The 21,806-nt window shown below is 53.7% G+C and overlaps 1 protein-coding gene across 6 annotated transcripts in view; it reads right to left on the minus strand.

Moving 5' to 3' along the window:
• PPP1R12C (protein phosphatase 1 regulatory subunit 12C) overlaps positions 1 to 15,821 on the minus strand; it is a 28,494-nt gene extending 12,673 nt beyond the window's left edge. For 4 of the 6 annotated variants that reach the window (XM_015441556.4, XM_015441553.4, XM_015441555.4 and 1 more), the window contains exons 1-4: positions 15,408 to 15,821; positions 10,865 to 10,995; positions 10,667 to 10,785; positions 66 to 225 (exon numbers count right to left, since the gene is read on the minus strand). In XM_015441556.4, coding sequence (XP_015297042.2) covers positions 66 to 225; positions 10,667 to 10,785; positions 10,865 to 10,995; positions 15,408 to 15,728 — 731 coding nt within the window. In that variant the 5' untranslated portion in view covers positions 15,729 to 15,821. Of the gene's footprint in view, positions 1 to 65; positions 226 to 10,666; positions 10,786 to 10,864; positions 10,996 to 15,407 lie in introns of those variants that run through there. The other 2 variants (XM_074024794.1, XM_074024793.1) reach the window with 1 other exon arrangement.
• Positions 15,822 to 21,806: the final 5,985 nt, after the last annotated feature.

Genomic DNA, 21,806 nt, shown 5'->3' on the forward strand with positions numbered 1-21,806 from the left:
AGGGAAAGGACAGGATCCACAGGAAGGTATAAGACAGCAAGATGGAACACACCGGCCGGACTCACCTCATCACCTCAATGTAGCCCTTGGCAGCAGCCACGTGCAGGGCAGAGGCGCCTGTGCGGGGGTGCCGGGCCTCTGGCATGGCGCCCCCATTCAGCCAGCACCTTGTGTCATGAAGTAGCAATTCCTCCTCCGCCCGCTTGGCTGCCTCCACGTCCACACCTAGGAGGAGAAGAGGCACGAAGTAGGACTCACATCCCAAGACCTGGAATACCCAGGGTTATACACTGGGCTGGCCGGGGTTTGGCCCTGTGACTTGCCCAGAGCTTTCACCGCTGCTCCCCTCTGAGACGTGGGAGGCCTAGACTAGCCCAGTTGTTTCCCAACTGTGCTCCATGCAGTCACGTGTCCCACTCAGGGTCTCTGAGTCAGTGCTAAGCGCTGGGAAAATGGAGATCACAGGCCTTTCCCCATCTCAACCAGAAAGTCACCTTACTTTTATTATTTTTAACATAAAACCATGGCTGGATGCAGTGGCTCACGCCTGTAATCCCAGCAACTTTAAGAGGCCAAGGCAGGTGGATCACGAGCTCAGGACTTCAAGACCAGCCTGGCCAACATAGTGAAACTCCATCTCTACTAAAATTACAAAAAAAAAAAAAAAAAAAAAAAATGTAGCCGGATGTGGTGGTGGGCGCCTGTAGTCCCAGCTACTTGGGAGGCTGAGGCAGGAGAATCGCCTGAACCCAGGAGTCGGAGGTTGCAGTGAGCCGAGATTACACCACTGTACTCCAGCCTGGGCGACACAGCAAGACTCTAAAAACAAAAAACCATATATATATATACACACACACATACACACACACACACAATCTCCTATATATATACACTATACATATATTTCCTATATACATAACATATATATATAAACCTGAAGTTTACTGAGCAAATCCAGTGCTCAATTACATCTAACTTTTCCTGTCACTCCCAATATAACTTTTTTTTTTTTGGAGCCAGTGTCTTACTCTGTCACCCAGGCTGGAGTGCAGTGGCACAATCTCACTGCAACTTCCGCCTCCAAGATTCAAGAGATCCTCCTGCCTCAGCCTCCCAAGTAACTGGGATTACAGGCATAAATCACCATGCTGAGCTAATTTTGGTATTTTTAGAAGAGACAGGGCTTCAACACATTGGGCAGGCTGGTCTCGAACTCCTGACCTCAGGTGATCTGCCCGCCTTGGTCTCCCAAAGTGTTAGGATCACAGGCATGAGCTGTTGTGTCGCCCCCCAATATAATCTTAATCCAGCATCTTCATACATTTTATCACCATTACCACTTTTCTCATGAGGAGAATAAACCAAGCAAAAAGCCACTAAATGAAGGACTTGTGCCATTAGTGCAACACCTCCTTTCCTACCCAGGTGTTCCACCCGTTTGCAAACATGCGACCACCTACAGCAAGCAATCTGGGAAAAGCATGCTTCCCAACCAGTCAATTTCATGTACTCCAATTGTTGTTTCCCAACCAGTCAATTTCATGTACTCCAATTGCTGCACTGTATTATAGACGTAAAAGGCAAGTAATGACCTAAAATTAAATATAAGTTGATTTTGGATCAAAACAGGTACCCTTGTTGAGGCTGAAATCGTATCTACTGACAGCCTCTGAGGATACTTATTCTTTTGCATGCTATAAACTCTCTTTTTTTTTTTTGGAGACAGGGTCTCACTGCAACCTCTGCCTACCGAGTTTAAGTGATTCTCCTGCCTCAGCTTCCCAAGTAGCTAGGATTACAGGCGCCTGCCACCATGTCCAGCTTATTTTTGCATTTCTAGCAGAAACAGGGTTTCATCAGGTTGGTCAGGCTGGTCTCAAACTCCTGACCTCAGGTGATCCACCTGCCTCAGTCTCCCAAAGTGCCAGGATTACAGGTGTGAGCCCCTGCACCCAGTCTTTTTTTTTTCCAAAGAAGAAACAGAGATGGAGTCTCAATATCTTGCCCAGGCTGGTCTCAATCTCCTGGGCTCAAGCAATCCTCCAACCTTAGCCTCCCGAAGTGCTGGGATCACAGCGTGAGCCACTGTGTCTGGCCAAACGTTTTTTTTTTTAAACAGTCAGGGCCTCACTCTGCCACCCAGGGTGGAGTGCAGTGGCATAATCACAGCTCACTGCAGCCTCCATCTGCTGGGTTTAAGTCATCCTCCCACTTTAGCCTCCCAAGTAGCTAGAACTACAGACACATGCCACTACGCCCGGCTAGTTATTTTTATTATTTTTATTTTTTATTTTTATTTTTTGAGACGGAGTCTCACTCTGTCGCCCAGACTGGAGTGCAGTGGCCGGATCTCAGCTCACTGCAAGCTCCGCCTCCCGGGTTTAGGCCATTCTCCTGCCTCAGCCTCCGGAGTAGCTGGGACTACAGGCGCCACCACGCCCGGCTAGTTTTTTTTTTTTTTGTATTTTTAGTAGAGACGGGGTTTCACCGTGTTAGCCAGGATGGTCTCGATCTCCTGACCTCGTGATCTGCCCGTCTCGGCCTCCCAAAGTGCTGGGATTACAGGCTTGAGCCACCGCGCCCAGCCGTTACTTTTATTTTTTATAGAGATGAGGGAGGTAGGGGGTCTCCTGATTTTGATCAGGCTGGTCGCAAACTGCTGCCCTCAAGCAGTTCTTTTTTGTTTTGTTTTTGAGGCGGAGTCTTGCTCTGTCACCCAGGCTGGAGTGCAGTGGCTCGATCTCGGCTCACTGTAAGCTCCGCCTCCCAGGTTCAAGCGGTTCTCCTGCCTCAGCGTCTTGACTCTAGGCGCCGCCACCACGCCCGGCTAATTTGTTTTTGTATTTTTAGTAGAGATGGGGTTTCACCATGTTGGTCAGGCTGGTCTTGAAGAACTCCTGACCTCGTGATCTGCCCACCTCAGCCTCCCAAAGTGCTGGGATTACAGGCGTGAGCCACCACATCTGATCCCCCTCTTTTTTTGGAGACAGGATCTCACACTGTCAACCAGGCTGGAGTGCAGTGGTGCAATTATGGCTCACTGAAGCCTCGAATTCCCAGGCTCAAGGGATCCTCCTGCCTTGGCCTCCCAAAGTGCTGGGATTACAGGCATGAGCCACCGAGCCTGGCTGTGTCATTTCTGTAAAGGAATCGCCAACAGTTCAATCCTATTATGGCCGGATGGGTCTCAATTCAGGGACGGGGAGGGAGGGTGACTGGCTTTTTACTCAACCACGGTCAGCGCCCTCTGCATGTCTGCCGCACATCCTCTGCGATTTGCTTTTTGTGCTCAACATGTTGCTGAGATCTGTCTGTGGCTGTAGACAGAGCCCTTGACCAGGGGTCAGCAAGCCATAGCTTGTGGGTGCTCACCACCTGTTGTGTTTTATCTTTTGTTGTGGTGGCGGTGGTAAAATAAACAACATAAAATGTATCAACTTCCCTGTTTTAAAGTGCACAATTCAGTGGCATTTAGGATACCTCCAATATTGTGCAACCATCACCACTATCTACTTCCTGAGCTTTTTCATGATCCCCAGTGAATACTGTATCCAAGAAGTCACTCCCAGCCGGGCACCATGGCTCACGCCTGTAATCCCAGCACTTTGGGAGGCCAAGATGGGAGATCACTTGAGCCCACTAGTCTGAGAACAGCCTGCGCAACACAGGGAGACCCTGTCTCTAAAAACATAAAACTGGCTGGGTGTGGTGGTGCACACCTATGGTCTCAGCTACTTGGGAGGCTGAGGTGGGAGGATCACTTGGGCACAGGAGGTCAAGGCTGCAGTAAGCCATTATCACTCCACTACACTCCAGCCTGGGAGGTAGAATGAGATCCAGTCTTTAAAAAAAAAAAAAGTCACTTCTCAGACCTCCCTCCCCCCAGCCCCTTGCACCCAGCAATCTTTCTGTCTCCATGGATTTGCCTATTCTGAAAAGCAATTTTTGTCAATAAAAGTGGAACGGGACACAGTCACTCCCATTCACTCACACCGTCCCTGGCAGTGTCCCTCCACAGCACTGGTGGAACAGTGGTGCCAGGGACAGTGTGTCCTGCAACACCTCAAACATTCACTGTCTAGCCCTTTATAGAGAAAGTTTGCTGACCCCTGCTTAGATCACTCATTTAGTTTAGTGATTGATCCATTCTCTCTTCAGTGTGGGCTCCAACCTCTTACTACTGCACACAATACTACGATGAACTTTTGTCCATGGGCGGGGAGGCCTCTCTCAGGTTGCCCAGGAGTGGAACTGCTAGAACAAGGCAAAGATGGGGCCTTCAGCTATAATCGATGCCGATCAACCATTTCCCAAAGTAGCTGTAATCATCGCCTTTCCCACCAGGCAGAAATCAGCTCCCAGGTCCGCCCTTGTCAGCACTTGGAGCGAACCAATGGTCAGTTCCGCCTGCCTCCAAGTGTAACGCCCCCTCGTCCAGCTGACTCGGATGTTGGGATTCCAAGAGAGTTGGCTTCAAATGCTTCAAAAACATCATGTCTCATTCCCGCCAGTTCCATGCCCCTGTGCAAAGTGGCCAGGGAGGGTCCCTTCTGCGTAGGACATGGTGCTGCTGTGTGTCCCTGCAGCACAGCTGCTGCTCGGGCCTAAAAAATCCATTCTGCCTTCCCCTGTGACCTCATCTTGACTTTCCTCACCCACACTTTGCCCCACATGGTTTCAGTGTGACTGGCCCACAGCCTGGCTCCCGGGTGGGCACATCACCAGGACTTCCTGTCACCTTTGCAACACTGGTGGGCTCAGGAGCTGCCATCTGACCGAGGTGGCCCCGTGAGCATCACGCACTGGGAAAGAGGCGCTGTTTTGGCTGCGATATGGGCCTGCAGTTAGGACCCACACTGAGTGCCTTATGGAGAGAACCTGCCTAAGAGTGAAGCCAGCAGAGTGCAGCAGAGTGACGGAGAGACGTTCTGGACTTCACTTGTGCCCCTGGATCAAGCTATGCCTGAAGTCCATAGGACTCATGGACTTTAGCTACATAAGGCCATAAATTGCCTTTAAAAATATATATATATATAGGCCGGGCGCGGTGGCTCACGCCTGTAATCCCAGCACTTTGGGAGGCCGAGGCGGGCGGATCACAAGGTCAGGAGATCGAGACCACGGTGAAACCCCGTCTCTACTAAAAATACAAAAAATTAGCCGGGCGCGGTTGTGGGCGCCTGTAGTCCCAGCTACTCGGGAGGCTGAGGCAGGAGAATGGCGTGAACCCGGGAGGCGGAGCTTGCAGTGAGCCGAGATCGCGCCACTGCACTCCAGCCTGGGCTGGGCGACAGAGCGAGACTCCGTCTCAAAAAAAAAAAAAAAAAAAAAAAAAAAAAAAAATATATATATATATATATATATATATATATATATTTATGACCAGGTAAGGTGGCTCACGCCTGCAATCCCAGCACTTTGGGAGGCCGAGGCGGGAGGATCCCCTGAGGTCGGGAGTTCAAAACTAAACTGGCCAACATGGTGAAACCCCATCTCTACTAAAAATACAAAAATTAGCTGGGCGTGGTGGCGGGTGCCTGTAATCCCAGTTTCTTGGAAGGCTGAGGCAGGAGATTCACTTGAACCCGGAAGGCAGAGGTTGCAGTGGGCCAAGACCATGCCACTGCACTCCAGCCTGGGCAACAAGAGTGAAACTCCATCTCGGGGGGAAAAAATGTGGTAAAATACATATGATACGAAAAATTTACCATCTTGTTTTTTTTTTTTTTTTTTTTTTTGAGACATGGAGTCTTGCTCTGTTGCCCAGACTGGAGTGCAGTGGTGGGATCTCGGCTCACTGCAACCTCCACCTCCCGGGTTCAAGCGATTTTCCTGCCTCAGCCTCCCAAGTAGCTGGGACTACAGGTGCACACCACTACACCCGGCTAACTTTTGTATTTTTAGTAGAGACAGGGTTTCTCCATGTTGGTCAGGTTGGTCTCGAACTCCCGACCTCAGGTGATCCGCCCACCTCAGCCTCCCAAAGTGCTGGGATTAAGACTGAATCATATCCCATTGCATGGAAGGACCGCATGTTGATTTTCCATTCATTCGATGATGGGCACTAGGTTGCTCCTACCTCTGGGCTATTGTGAACGATGCTATGAACATGCGTACATAACCTGCCTTTTTTGTTTTATTTTAGTTGAGACAGGGTCTCGCCTGTCCCCCAGGCTGGAGTGGCAGTGGTTCACTGCATCTTCCACCTCCCAGGTTCAAGCAATCTTCTCATCTCAGCCTGCTGAGTAGCTGGGAGCACAAGTGCATTCCCATGCCTGGCTAATGCGTTTTGTTTTACAGAGATGAGTTCTCACTAGGTTTCCCAGGCTGGTCTCAAACTCCTGGGCTCAAGAGATCCTCCTGTCTTGGCCTCCCAAAGTGCTGGGATTACAGGTCTGAACCACTGCTCCAGGCCTCGAATGGCCTTTTCTGGCCTGAGCCAGGCGGAATGGGTTTTGGTTCTTGCAAAGACTCATGCCCGATTCAGCCCGAGTCGACTGGGCCAGAGGCCTTCGTGGTGTTGAAGGGAACGGTAGCTCCAGGCCACGGGGTGACTGGCTGAGCAGATCACGTGCTCTCACTGAACCCCAGACCCAGAGAGAGGAAATCAGCAAGCAAGCCAGGGAAAAGCAAAGGGGATGGCCGCACCTGTGGCCGGTCTGTCTGCTCTCCCAGCCCTGCCTGTGAGTGGCTGCCAGGGCCACACTATGGCCAGCACCAGTCTGCACGCCAGCACCTCGGGGAATTCTGCATCATGTCGGCATGTCCTGCAGGGGGCGCAAAAGCCTCCGCCCACCTGAGAGCTGGGGTGCAGCCTGTGACCCAGGTCCTGCGTACTGCAGCCCCTCTAAGGCTCCTGTGTGGAGCTGGGTGTCACGAGGTGTCACAGGCAGAGGCTTTGTGATTTGGGGCAGCAGAGCCCCACCCTGAGCAGCACAGCTGAGAGTCTTTCCAGTGGCACCAGTGGCCTTCGTTCCCGGCTGATCCTACAAGCCAACATCCCCCACCAATGTATCCCTTCCAGCCTTCTCCTCACCCCATGGGAGGGAAGAAGCGTGGCCCCTCTGAGAAGCTGATGCCAGTTATGAGCAATTTCTGCAGGAAAATACAGTGGCAGAAAGGCCACGGACCCCCTGGAGGCCTTTCCCCGCCTCCCTGAGGTCCAAGGGAGGACGAGGACTGATCCAGACAGAGGGAGCCTAAATCACCCAGATCCGGATCCCTAGCTGGGTCCTGAACCAGAGGGGAGAGGCGACAAACAATCTCAAGGAGAAACGCAGGCAACAGTGTAGCATCAAGGTTAGTGCAGTGGGTAACAGTGTAGCCTCGAAGTTAACAGTGTGTAACAGTGTGGCTTCAAGGTCAACGCAGGGGGTAATAGTGTAGCATCGAAGTTAACACAGCGTGTAACAGCGTGGCCTCAAGGTTAGTGCAGTGGGTAATAGTGTAGCATCGAAGTTAACACAGCGTGTAACAGCGTGGCCTCAAGGTTAGTGCAGTGGGTAATAGTGCAGCATCGAAGTTAACACAGTGTGTAACAGTGCAGCATCAAGGTTAGTGCAGTGAGTAATAGTGCAGCATCAAACTTAACACAGCGTGTAACAGCGTGGCATCAAGGTTAGTGCAGTGGGTAATAGTGCAGCATCAAACTTAACACACTCAGTGTGTAACAGTGTGGCATCAAGGTCAACGCAGGGGGTAATAGTGTAGCATCGAAGTTAACACAGCATGTAACAGTGTAGCATCAAGGTTAGTGCAGTGGGTAATAGTGTAGCATCGAAGTTAAGTGTGTAACAGTGTGGCATCAAGGTTAGTGCAGTGGGTAATAGTGTAGCATCGAAGTTAACACAGTGTGTAACAGTGTGGCATCAAGGTCAACGCAGGGGGTAATAGTGTAGCATTGAAGTTAACACAGTGTATAACTGTGGCATCAAGGTTAGTGCAGGGGGTAATAGTGTAGCATCGAAGTTAACAGTGTATAACTGTGGCATCAAGGTTAGTGCAGTGGGTAATAGTGTAGCATCGAAGTTAACACAGCGTGTAACAGTGTGGCATCAAGGTCAACGCAGGGGGTAATAGTGTAGCATCGAAGTTAACACAGTGTATAACTGTGGCCTCAAGGTTAGTGCAGGGGGTAATAGTGTAGCATCGAAGTTAACACAGCGTGTAACAGTGTGGCATCAAGGTCAACGCAGGGGGTAATAGTGTAGCATCGAAGTTAACACAGTGTATAACTGTGGCCTCAAGGTTAGTGCAGTGGGTAATAGTGTAGCATCGAAGTTAACACAGTGTATAACTGTGGCCTCAAGGTTAGTGCAGGGGGTAATAGTGTAGCATCGAAGTTAACACAGTGTGTAACAGTGTGGCCTCAAGGTTAGTGCAGTGGGTGATAGTGTAGCATCGAAGTTAACACGGTGTATAACTGTGGCATCAAGGTTAGTGCAGTGGGTAACAGTGTAGCATCGAAGTTAACACAGTGTGTAACAGTGGCCTCAAGGTTAGTGCAGGGGATAATAGTGTAGCATCGAAGTTAACACAGTGTATAACTGTGGCCTCAAGGTTAGTGCAGGGGATAATAGTGTAGCATCGAAGTTAACACAGTGTATAACTGTGGCCTCAAGGTTAGTGCAGTGGGTAACAGTGTAGCATCGAAGTTAACACAGCGTGTAACAGTGTGGCCTCAAGGTCAACGCAGGGGTAGCGCGTTGCATCCCTACTGTGGTTCTGCAGGAGGTTTTCCTTGTGGCAGGAGATACCTGCTGTGCATCAGGGGAAGATTTACAATGTCTGCAACAGTCTCAAAATAGCCGGGCTCATGCCTGTAATCCCAGCACTTTGGAAGGTTGAGGCCGGCAGATCGCCTGAGGTCAGGAGTTCCAGACCAGCCTGGTCAACATGGTGAAACCCCATCTCTACTAAAAATGCAAAATTAGCTGGGCATGGTGGCACACGCCTGTAATCTCAGCTACCCGGAAGCTAAGGCAGGAGAATCGCTTGAACCCAGAGGGACAGAGGTTGCAGTGAGCCGAAATCATGCCATCATGCCATTGCACTCCAGCCTGGGCAAAAAGTGAAACCCCATTTCAAAAAAAAAAAAAAAAAGCTCAGGAATGGAAAGGCAGGGATGGGAAGGAAGAAGGAAGGGAGATTTGGAAGGAAAAAGGAGGAGGAAGCACAGGAAAAAATGTGTTCATGTCTGTACCTGGGAAGAGATCGCAAGGGAGGGACAGAGAGAGAGAACACAAATGTACCAAAAAGTTAAAAACTGATGATTCTATACTGTATGATTCCCTCTATGTGACGCATACAAAACAGCAAATCTACAGCGACAGAAGACAGAGAGGGCTGCATGAGGGCAGGCTGCATGGTTGGGGGTGATGGCTAAGGGGTTGCAGGGTTTCGTTGGGCGATGATGAAAATGTTCTATAATCAATGTGGTCATGAATGCCCAAACCTGTGAATATACTAAAAAGCACTGAAGTGTGCACTTTGGGTGAATTGTAGGGTACGTGAATTATATCTCAAAAAGCTGTCTAAAAAAAAAACCACCACCACACACTGGTGACACTTAGTGAAAGTCATATGGGTAGTCACATGCTATTGTTCCAACTTTTCTGTAAATTTCAAGCTTTCCCAAAGTAAAAAGTTGGGGGGAGGGAGGAGAAAGAATCCAGGTCTAGGACTGATTTGAGCCACTCCCCATTTCAACCAAAGAAGGGCTCCCAAACCTCAGATCTCCACCGTCACGTGTCTCACTAGCTACTCCTCCTGTGTGGCTCTTGTGGCCCCCCGAACCCCTGAGGAATCCTATCCTTTTTCAGCCTGGCCAGCGGCCCTGTAAGGACAGCCGCGTCAGAAGTCTGGGAGGCTGCCGGTATCTCGTTTCCTCGTCAGGCTTCCTTTCCTTCCACACGGTCCCCCGGAACCTGCAGGGAACCATGCTCACACCCTTCCACCCAAACCCAGCCAGACCCTGACAACCACCCCATGCGGCGGTGCCGGTGGTCCTGTTTTAGGAAATCAGGGAAGCGAGCTGCAGGGACATGCCTGGAGTCGCCAGTCACAGGCAGAGCGGGGAGGTGAGCCCAGGACTTTAGAAGCCACGCTGGGGACCCAAGGATCCTGTGTGGCCATCACACACCTACTAGAAGCAACAGCCCTTCTCTAGAAAAATGAACCTGGCCACAGTTTCAGGGACTCCTGGACCCCATATGAAGGCTCCTGGGGTACTATGAGTCTCAGAGGACAGGGAGACCAGTCCCTGGCAACCCCTGCATGCCCCTACTCCCCCCCGAGTAAACGCATCCCCTCCCAGAAAGACCTGTGGCAGGGTTCCAGCAATCCTACCTAACGCACTTCAGGGTGAGTCCGACCACCCACCCACCCCGCCCTGGCATTTCAATCTCCTCAGCTACTCAAGGAGTGAAATCACAATCCCAGTTGGTAGGGATTTGAGTTCTTATCCTGTGCCTCTGCTGGGCTCCAAGCAATCCTGGAGGCAGGCTTCCATGCCCCCATTTCACAGGTGAGGAAACTGAGGCACACAGAAAGACAATCCTAGCAAGCAGGGTCAGCCTCGGTGCCCAGGCGGCCTCTAAAGCTCTCAGCCTGGAGACCAGAGGTGAGGAGGTGTCCCCCACCCCACACACAGCACACCAGAGCCCACCTCGGCGGGCGATCTCCGCCTTCAGCAGCCCCTCCATGGGGTCCGACTCGGCCAGGTCCAGGGGCAGGTCCCCGTCACTGTTGACGGCGGCGATGTTGGCCCCGTGGCTCAGGAGGTACCTGGGGGTGGGGGTTGGTCAGGGCTGAGGGTCCAGGCCCCCACCCCGACCAGGTCCTGCCCAGCCCTCCCTTGCCTCACCTGGCAATGTCTAGGTAGCCACAGGAGGCAGCCACATGCAGGGGCGTCCAGCCCTCGTTGTCCGCCTGGTTCACAGTGGCGCCTTGCTCCACCAAGAAGCGCACCACCTCCAGGTTCTCATCAATGCAGGCCTGGGGGTGGGAAACAGCCGTCAGCCGCACCTCCGCCAGCCACGGTGTCCCAGCAAGGCAGGACTCCAGAGGCAGCCATGAAAACAGATCCAGGGACATGGTGCCAGGACAGTGGGAAAACGACCCCAACAGCCTCTGGCCGCCAGCTGTTTAAGATACCCCCGATTGCCCAATGGTCAGGTCCGCCAAACCTTCCGCGCTCAGTGGAAACTACAAAAGGACTCCCGGCTACCTGCAAACAGGAAGTGAGCGGGGAAGGGAGGGGGCTTCTCATCCGGGTGCGGGAACCCCACATGGTACTTGTCAGACACAGCAAAACCCCCTGACCACCCGCAGGTGGCGCTTCCAGGGCTGCGACTAGGGAAGAGGTTCCAGCCCCTCCTCCTTCAGAGCCAGGAGTCCTGGCCCCAGCCCCTCCTGCCTTAAACTCAGCCAGGTCCTTCCAAGGGTCAAGCCTAGAAACCACCCCGGCAGACACTGTGCAGGAGCGAAGCTGCGGGCCCAGGGCTATGCAGGGTGGGGGAAGGCCGCCCTGTGCTGGACAGACTCAGGGGCCCGGGCAGGACTCCCAGATGACAGTTGCACACCTGTGTGCCCGGGCCCCAGGCGGTCACACTCCAGTTCACCGAGGCCTCCTCTGCACGGGGCACTGCAGCCAGGGACTTACACGGGCCAACGTTTCTCATTCTTCCCTTAGGAGTCCAAAACTTGGGGGGACAAAAGCCAAAGTCCAGGGGTTTGGGGGCGAAACCTGCCCCAGGCCTTGTGGACACTGGATGGGCCCTGGGAGCTGAACTGGAGCTGAGGGAGGAGTGAAGCTAAACTCCTAGATCCACGGGATAAATTACCCCCTAAGTCCCTCACCTCTCCAAAGCTGCCCATCTGGAGAAGGGGGGAGGGAGCTACGAGGGCCAAGAGCATGAGGTCATGGAAACTCGGCTGTGAAGGGGGCCGCACGTGCCCTGGGAACGGGATGAACTCGACTCGTTTATTTCCATCCAGTTGTCATGGCAATGGGGGAGGGGGGCAAGGAGAGCGATGGGCCTTTCCCTTTCAAGGACCTGCCCAGTACAGGCATCCCTGTGAAAGATGCCTGAGGCCTGGGCACCAGGGACTCCGAAGTCCAGGCCCAGCCCCTCCCCATTTAACCCAGGAGGCCAGGCCCATCCCCTCCCCCACTCAACCCAGGAGGCCAGGCCCCAGCCTTTCCGTCCTCAGATGTAGGAGCCCAGGCCCCCAGCCTCTCCCCATTCAGACCCAGGAGTCCAGGCCCAGCACCCCCTCCCTCAGAACCAGGAGTCCAGGTCACAGCCCCTCCTCCCTCAAACCCAGGAGCCCAGGCTCCAGCCCCTGCTCCCTCAGACCCAGGAGTCCAGGCTCCAGCCCCCTCCTCCCTCAGACCCAGGAGTCCAGGCTCCAGCTCCTCCTCCCTCAGACCCAGGAGCCCAGGCCCCCAGTTCTTCTCTGTTCAGCCCTAAGAATCCTGGCTCCCAGCCCCTCCTACTCTAGCCCCCAATCCCCTAGCCACTAAGGCAGTGGGAGGGCAGCAATGGGGGGAGTGTACCAGCCTCACCAAGTGGTTGATAAACCCACATGGTACCTTAGGGTACCACATGGTACCCCCTTAGGGTACCCTAAGAACTCAGAAACTGCTATAGCAGGGGGCTGATGCTTGGGGACCTGCCTCAAGAAGGATGCAGGAGAAACACAGCCCCAGGTGGAGAAACTGGCCGGGACTCAAGAGTCACCCAGAGACGGTGATCCCGTCCTTGTTTTCATAGGACTTAGGGTTTCAGCGTTAAAACCAGGCTGTTCTGGGCAAACGGCATAAGCTGGTCACCCCACACCCAGACCTGACCCAAACCCAGCTCCCTTGCTTGCTGGCCACGTAACCTGAGAAGGGACTCCCCTCTTCCCTGAACTCCAGCCCACCCCAATACTCCAGGCCTCCTGGGATACCCCGAAGAGTGAGTTTGCCAAGCAGTCACCCCACAGTGGGAGGAGAATCCACCTGAAAGCCGGCCTGGCGGACTGGGCTGGGGCGACCTCTCGCCGGGTCCAGGCCAACTAGGTGGCCTGGGGCCTCTGGGGGATGCAGGGGAAGGGGGCTCAGTCTGAAGAGCAGAGCCAGGAACCCCTGTAGGGAAAGTGCAGGAGAGCCAGGGGCATGGGATGGTGACGAGGAAGGGGGACAGGGAACCTGAGCGCCTCTCCTGGGCTTGCCAAGGACTGAAACCCAGGGGCCCGGAGCAGGGCCTTAGGGAAGAGGGGCCCCGGGACCCCGCTCCGGGCGGAGGAGTATGTCCCAGATAGCACTGGGCCTCTTTAAGGAAAGAAGGATGGAGAAAGAGAAGGGGGTAGAGGCGGCCACGACCTGGTGAACACCTAGGACGAACCATTCTCACAAAGGGAGTTTTCCACACGGACACGCCCTCCTCGCCACAGCCCTGCCAGGGCGGGGCGGCTACTGGCCTTATCTCACAGGGAAAACTGATGCACAGAGGAACAGTACAAATTCGGTGCTAGAAAGGTGAAGACCCAAAATTAGAACTCAGGACCAACTTATTCTGATTTTGTTTTTCCAAACTGCTTCTCCTCTTGGGAAGCGTAAGGAAGCAGCAGCACCCGGCTCAGTGAAATGCACCAGACGGCCGCGCCAGAGCAGCTCAGGCTCTGGGAGAGGGCAGCGCAGGGCGGCCACTGAGAACCAGCAGGTCGCGCATCCCCCTTACCTCCCACCCCCCGCCAAGCTCTCCCTCCCAGGATCCTCTCTGGCTCCATCAGTAAGCAAACCCTAGGGGTTCTGGCGGGGAGAGAGAGGTGGCTCCAGGAAATGGGGGTGTGTCACCAGATAAGGAATGTGCTTAAAAGGAGGTGGGGGTCAGGCCCAATATCTGGAGACTAGGAGGGAGGAGGCCTAAGGATGGGGCTTTCTGTCACCAGTCCTGTCCCTAGTGGCCCCACGGTGGGGTGGAGGGGACAGATAAAAGTACCCAGAACCAGAGCCATATTAATCGGTCCTGGGAATATAAGGTGGTCCCGGCTCTGGGACACAAGATCTTGTCCTGAAGTGGCCATGGGGGCCCGGCTTGGAAGAAGAGGACCAGCCGAGCTCTGGGACCCCTGGAAGATGCCGTGACAGGGGCCGGAAGAGCGAGCACAGACTAGAGAGGTAAAGGGGGTATGGGAGCTGCCCGAATTAAAGAAGTGAGAGGTGACCCAAATCCACAGGAGGAGGGGGTGTCCAGGCAAAGAAAGTAAGAGGATGGAGAGGTGGCTAAAGCCAGGGAGACAGGGACTTTGGGGTTGTCGGGAAAAACGGTGATGATGCAGGCCTACGAGAAGGGGAGGTGGGGACGCAAGGGAGAGGCATCCCACAGAGAAGACCATCCTAAGAAACGAGAGATGGCACAGGCCCCAGAAGGAGAGGGAAAAGGGAACCCAGCGAATGAAGATGGCATGGGGGTTGGGGTAGGGAGCAGAGATGCCCGGAGAGGACCCAGACAAGGGCAGGATCCGCTCCGAGGACACCACGTGGTGCAGCGCCGAGAAGGAAGTGCTCTGGAAAGAGCATCCTTGGGCAGCAACGCACAGCACAGAGCAAGGGGAAGAGGGATTGGAGGAAGCTGGAACCTGAAGGAGGTGGTGGGGAAGGATCTGGGCCTAGCCGTAGGGGTGGCCCAGGCCACAAGCTGCAGGCAGAAAGCGGCACAGGTTCAGGGGAGAGAATGCAGGTCAGTGAAAGCAGCACCCGCCAGGAAAGGGGAAACAGCGGGCCAGAGGCGGCGCAGAAGCCAGTAGAGCTCAAAGTGGTCCGGACTCAGGAGAGAGACGGCCGCATTAGAGGGCAGAGTAGAGGGGGCACAGCAAGGGCACTCGGCGGCGAGTGGAGGGCAGCGCAAAGTGACAATGGCCAGGGCCAGGGAGATAGACGAGAGTGAGCTATGGGAGCTGCCTCAGGTTCAGGAGAGGGCAGGGCAGGGAGAGAGACAAAGTCCAGGGCCGGCTAGAGAGGCTCAACATCGGAAGAGGGGAAGTCGAGGGAGGGATGGTAAGGGGGACTGCAGGGGTCAGCACAGGCTGGCAAAGCCAGGGCCAGTTAAAGCGACTCCAATGCGGAAGAGGGTAGATCGAAGGGGACTGGTAAGGATGCCTGGGGCAGGGTGGTAAGCACAGAGTGGCAAAGCCCAGGGCCACTTGAAGCAGCCCCAATTCGGAAGCAGGGTGGTCGAAGAGGGCTGGTAAGGGGGCGCTGGGACGGGGTGTCAGCATAGGGTGGCAAAGCCCAGGGCTAGGAACGACGGGGCGGATCGAGACTGGCAACGGCGGCTCGGAACCGGGGAAGGAGGATGCCCCAGGCGGCGCTGCGGAGGGTGGGCCTGGCCCCGGGAGACGCCGGAGGGGGCGCTGACCTGGTGCAGGGCGCTGATGCCGTCGGCGTTGGTGGAGTCCAGCACTGCGCGGGCGGGCGGCGGCGCGGCGGGGTCGAGCTCGGCGCCGGGGCCAGGGTCGGCGGCGCACAGCATCAGACGCGCTTCGTCCAGGTCGCCGCCCGCACAGGCCGCCAGGAACTCGGCGGCGCGCTCGAAGCGGACGGTGCGGGCGCGGCGCTCTCCGGGGCCAGGCTCGGCGCCCGCCCGCGCCCCCCACTGCCGCAGCTGCTCCCGTCGCCGCTCCCGGGCAGCCGCCGCCGCCGCCCCCGGGCCAGCCGCCGGGCCATCCTCTCCGGACATCGCACCGCCCGCCCGCCCAGCGAGCGAGCGAGCGAGCGCCGAGCCCCAACTGCCGCCGCCGCCCGCCCGCCCCGGGGGCCGCCGGGAACTGCCGCTGGCCCCCCCCACCGCCGCAGGGATCTCCCGGCCCCCGCCCGGCGCGCCGACGTCACGGCGCTGCCCCAGGGTGTGCTGGGCAGGTCGCGGGGAGCGCCGGGAAATGGAGTCCATAAGCGGAAGTTGCCCCTGGCCACTTTCAGGAGTCGCTGTGCCCCGATGCACACTGGGAAGTCCGCAGCTCCGAGGCGCCCAGTGGAAATCACCGAATGAGGGCCTCCTCCGGGGAATGCTGGGAAATGGAGTCTGCAGACCGGAGGGATGCCCCACGGCATACTAGGAAGCGTAGAGTACCGGGTAAAGGGGACGAAGAGCAGGCTGCCCCAGGGCAGTTAGGAAATCGACTGGACAGCCGCGTGGCAGGGAGTGCGGGGAGAGGCAGGGTTGTTTTGTTATTGTTGTTTTATTTTGTTTGTTTTGAGACGGAGTCTCGCTCTGTCTCCACTCTGGAGTTCAGTGGCGCGATATCCGCTCACTGCAACCTCCGCTTCCCAGGTTCAAGCAATTCTCCTGCCTCAGCCCCCAGAGTAGCTGGGATTACAGGCGCCCGCCACCACGCCCTGCTAATTTTTATATTTTTAGTAGAGACGGAATTTCACCATGTTGGCCAGGATGGTCTCGATCTCTTGACCTCGTGATCTGCCCGCCTCGGCCTGTAATCCTGCTGGGATGTCGGGCGTGAGCCTCCACGCCCGGCTGGGTTTTATTTATTTTGGGTTTTTTCCTGATCCCTTAACTCGAAATAAGCTCCACGAGGGCAGGGACTTTTGTCTTCTGTGCACTACTTGTCCTTGGTTCGTAGAACAGAACCTGAGAGTACGTGATCGCAAATATTTTTGGAATGAATGAATGAATGGGTTCACCAGGGCACCATGGGAAACTGAGTCCACAACCCAAAAGCCGTGAAAGACGGTCCATATCCAGGCTTCCCTGGGTGACCTCCCAGGGCATGCTGGGAAATGAAATTTGCGGTGCAAAGGTCAGGACCACGATCCTAGGGCACGCTGGGAAATGTAGCCCACAGGGCCACACCCCTAAAAACACAGCGGGTGGAAGGCATCTCGGGCTCGGGGCAGGAGAAGTCCACAGTCCCTAGTGGTAATCCCTGAACCACACGGAGGAAAGGAACCCAACAGTGACAGGGCTCCCAGAGCCTTCACTGGTCCGCGCTTCTTCTGCGCCCAACCGGACCTCCCGGGACCCGTCCAGGCCCCCGCGCGCTCTCAAGGCATGCTGGGATTGGTGGTCCCGGGCGAGGAGTTCCAGCAGGTGGGGGGCGAATCACCTTACAGCGGGCCCAAGCGATGAGCACACTTTAATCTTCACCTTGCGGATCCCGCGCCTAGCTCCAAATTGGGAAGGTGGCTGGCACTTTGAGACAGGAAGAGACCGACCAAAATCACACAGAATTGGGCCAAAATCCAGACAGGCTACAGACGGTTTCCCAAGCGCTGTGGGAGTTTCCCACCCACTCTGAAGTCCTGGGTTTGCGCGGAGAAGTAAACTGTGCATCCCACGAGGCCTGTTTCTTTCCCTCTCTCTTTCTTTTCCTTTTTTTTTTTTTTTTTTTGTTGTTGTTGTTGTTACGAAAATTTTTGTGGTTTTATTGTATCATGAGGCATTGAAACATTCGAACCACTCTGTCTGGGTGAGGCAGCTGCTTTCTCCTTCTCTTTCTTTGGGTTACTAGAGCAACTTGTCAGATTTTTTTTTTTTTTTTTTTGGGGGGGACGGAGTCTTGCTCTGTCACCCAGGCCGGAGTGCAGTGGCGCAATGTCGGCTCACGGCAAGCTCCACCTCCTGGGTTCGAGGGAGTCTCCTGCCTCAGCCTCCCAAGTAGCTGGTATTACAGGCATGCTCCACCACGCCCGGCTAATTTTTATTTTTAGTAGAGACGGGGTTTCACCATGTTGGCCAAGATGGTCTTGAACTCCTGACCTCGTGAACCGACTGCCTCGGCTTCCCAAAGTGCTGGGATTACAGGCGTGAGCCACTGCGCCTGGCCAGATTTGTGTTTCTAAAAAAAGGACAACCTTTTGCATTAAGTCTTTCCGAGGCATGCGCTGGTGCAACACAAACTTCTCCCGTCAGATGCAGCTAGTCTAGTGTCCAGACATCACACACAACACCTCGGTGGCAGCAGCTCACTGTGCCCTCTCCCGCCGCGGCCCTGCTCATTTGTGCATCATATCTGGAGCATCTGGAGCAGTGGGAATAGTTCTGGAAAGAGGAGGGAGGAGGAGGCAGCGCAAGGGCTGGGTGGAGAGGAGGTCAGCTGAAGTTGTGCAGGGCAAGCCTGAACATGTCATTGGTGGAAACCCAAACATCATTGCCTCACTGATGTTTGGTTTGGTTTGGTTTGGTTTGGTTTTATTTTTGCGACAGAGTCTCACTCTGTCGCCCAGGCTGGAGTGCAGTGACATGATCTCGGCTCACTACAACCTCCACCTCCTGGGTTTAAGTGATTCTCCTGCCTCAGCCTCCCGAATAGCTGGGATTACAGGCGTGCTCCACCACACCCAGCTAATTTTTGTATTTTTAGTAGAGACACGGTTTCACCATGTTGGCCAGGCTGGTCTCGAACTCCTGACCTCAAGTGTTCCTCCTGCCTCGGCTCCCCAATTGCTGGGATTACAGGCGTGAGCCACCGTACCCAGCAGATGTTCTTCAACAGGAATATCTGATGGAAACCCATGATGGGGTCTTCATCCACCACGAAGCCTGTTTCTATAGAAAGGGATAGTTCCGGTGGCTCTTAGGTGTGGTCCCTGAACCCCACACTTTCCACATACTTACACACCAACCTCCTTCCCCCAGGAAAACAGGAAGTCAGTCTTCAGGGTATTATCCTGTAGCTCTGGTTCTATATGTATTCTGTGCCTTTATGTATAATCGTATGTATTTGCAATCATGTCTGTGGCCGGGTGTATGTTATTAATGAATGTTTGTGTTTATGTTTTGGTTTTTTGGGTTTTTTTGTTTGTTTGTTTTTGTTTTTGAGATGGAGTTTCACTCTTGTCGGCGCCCAGGCTGGATTGCAATGGCGCAACCAAAAAAAGTAAAATAACAGAAATCAGAATGGGCTTCTAATACTCTTACCCCTCTCTCCACGCTGGACAGAAGAGTCAATTTTATACTTTTGTGGATGTTCTAACTTCACCTCTTTATCTGAACCATCTTTATGATGCAGACTAATGTCTATTTTTCTGCTGTTACAGAAGTGGGAACATTTTCTTCTTATCTTTCTGAGGTTATTTACACCAGTGAGGAGGGCCTGCAGTTCCAAGGTTAAGCACCAGCATTCCACCGTTATCATTGAGAGCAAACGGCAGGCCCTAGAAGTGAAAACAAAACCTTTACCACAGAAAGACAAGAGCAAAAGATGATGTTCTTGGGTGGCATATGAAGATGTACACAGCCACCATCACATACCTATCAGATACTTATGTGTATCATCTCATCAACTCCAGGAGGCAGAGACTAAGAGACTAGCCCCAGTCACAAAGCTAGAAATTGGCCAAGACAAGGTTCAGTCTCAGGACTGTCAAATCCAGAACTGGAATTTTGTTTTGTTTTGTTTTTTGTTTTTTGAGACAGAGTCTCGCTCTGTCACCCAGGCTGGAGTGCTGTGGTGCGATCTCGGCTCGCTTCAAGCTCTGCCTCCCAGGTTCAAGCAATTCTCCTGGGATTATAGGCGTGCACCACCACGCCTGGCTAATTTTTGTATTCCTAGTAGAGATGGGGTTTCACCATGTTGGCCAGGATAGTCTCGAACTCCTGACCTCATGATCCACCCGCCTCGGCCTCCCAAAGTGCTGGGATTACAGGCATGAGCCACTGCACCTACCATTTTCTTTTTTGAAATGGAGTCTCACTCTGTCACCCAGGCTGGAGTGCAGTGGTGTGATCTCAGCTCACTGCAACCTCTGCCTCCCAGGTTCAAGTGATTCTCCTGCCTCAGCCTCCCAAGTAGCTGGGACTACAGGGTCACACCACCGCGCCTGGCTAATTTTTGTATTTTTTATACAGATGGGGTTTCACCATGTTGGCCAGGCTGTTCTTGAACTCCTGACCTCAAGTGACCCACCTGCCTCAGCCTCCCAAAGTGCAGCGATTATGGGTGTGAACCACTGCGCCCAGCTCAGAGCTGGAATTCTTAACCATTCTAGTGGGATACCATTTTTTAAGTAGAAATAAAAGTCTAAGGATGGCAGTCCAGGTAAAGATTGGTAATAGAGCTAATGGTGAGAACACATCCCACAGTTCATTGGGTGGGTCGGGCAGATGAGATATCCCAAACTGTGTTCCCCACAAATAAGCGATCACAGTCATGAAAATGTACATAGACATGTTTACATGGACATGTACAAGCATAAGCACAGCCAGGCATGGTGGCTCATGCCTGTAATACTAGCACTTTGCAATGCCCAGCCAGATAACTTGTCTTTTTATTTATGTGATGCTAACCCATCCAGAGACACACCCAAGCCTGACTAATAGGTCTGGCTTGGCCAGGAGCAGTGGCTCACATCTGCAATGCCAGTACTTTGGGAGGCTCAGGTGAGTGAATCACGAGGTCAGGAGTTCGAGACCAGCCTGGCCAACATAGTGAAACCCCATCTCTACTAAAAATACAAAAAATTAGCCAGGTGTGGTGCACGTGCCTGTATTCCCAGCTGCTCAGGAGGCTGAGGCAGGAGAATTGCTTGAACCTGGGAGGCAGAGGTTGCAGTGAGCTGATATCACACCACTGCACTGCAGCCTGGGTGACAAAGTGAGACTCCTTCTCAAAAAAAAAAAAAAAAAAAAAAAAAAGGGTCTGGCTTGACCCCAAGAACCTGGTCTGACCTCCATGAACCTGGTCTGACCTCCAAGAACCTGGGTTCTTGTTCTTGGGAAGCAAGTATGTTCTGTGTTCAGGATCTACATATTTGTGCTGTGTAACAAAAAGGGTGGACTGTGTCAGAGACTGCTAATGTCTGCCCACAGCTATCGTCTCCATCCTCAATAGTACAATGGAAATCTTATTTGGAATAGTAAAGCACCCAGCTAGCTAAAGCACAACGTGGAGACCCAGTCTCCTTTGCAATGAGAGGAAGCCAATGACATGGAAATGAACATTGTTGGGCGGGGCTTCCAGAAAGGCTTCGTCGAGGCAGGGTGCAGGGGCTCACACCTAGAATCCCAGCACTTTGGGAGGCCGAGGTGGATGGATCACAAGGTCAGGAGTTCGAGACCAGCCTGGCCAACATGGTGAACTCTCATCTCTACTAAAAATACAAAAATTAGCCGGGTGTGATGGCGCACGCCTGTGGTCCCAGCTACTCAGGAGGCTGAGACAGGAGAATCGCTTGAACCGAGGAGGCAGAGGTTGCAGTGAGCCAAGATCTCGCCACGGCATTCCAGCCTGGGCGACAGAGCAAGACTCCATCTAAAAAAAAAAAAAAAAAAAAAGGAACAGAAAGGCTTCATCAAAGGGGCTGATTCAGCTGAAGGCTGCCCATTTCTGGTCTTCTCTTCTGCCCTCCTCCTTCTTAGAAAGTGGACGTGATGGCTGCAGCTCGAGAAATCATGCTGTGCTCATCAAGTGACCTTATAGCTGGAAGTAACACAGAAGGGCAGAAGAAGCCTTATTTATTTATTTATTTTGAAACAGGGTTTTGCTCTGTCACCCAGGCTAGAGTGCAGTGGTGTGATCATAACTCACTGAAGCCTCAAACTCCCGGGCTCAGGCCATCCTCCTGTGTCAGTCCCCCAAGTACCTAGGACTACAGGTGCACACCACTGCATCTGGCTAAGTTTTTGTATTTTTTGGTAGGGATGGTGTCTCATTATGTTGCCTAGGCTGGTCTCGAATTCCTGGCCTCAAGCAATACCCTCACCTCGGCCTCCCAAAGTGCTGGGATTACAGGTAGAAGCCCACATCCCAGGCCAGAAGCTCAATTCTTTTTTTTCTTTTTTTTTTGAGATGGAGTCTCGCTC

This window comes from Macaca fascicularis, chromosome 19, assembly GCF_037993035.2.
Source record: "Macaca fascicularis isolate 582-1 chromosome 19, T2T-MFA8v1.1".
In the NCBI taxonomy this organism is placed as follows: Eukaryota; Metazoa; Chordata; class Mammalia; order Primates; family Cercopithecidae; genus Macaca; species Macaca fascicularis.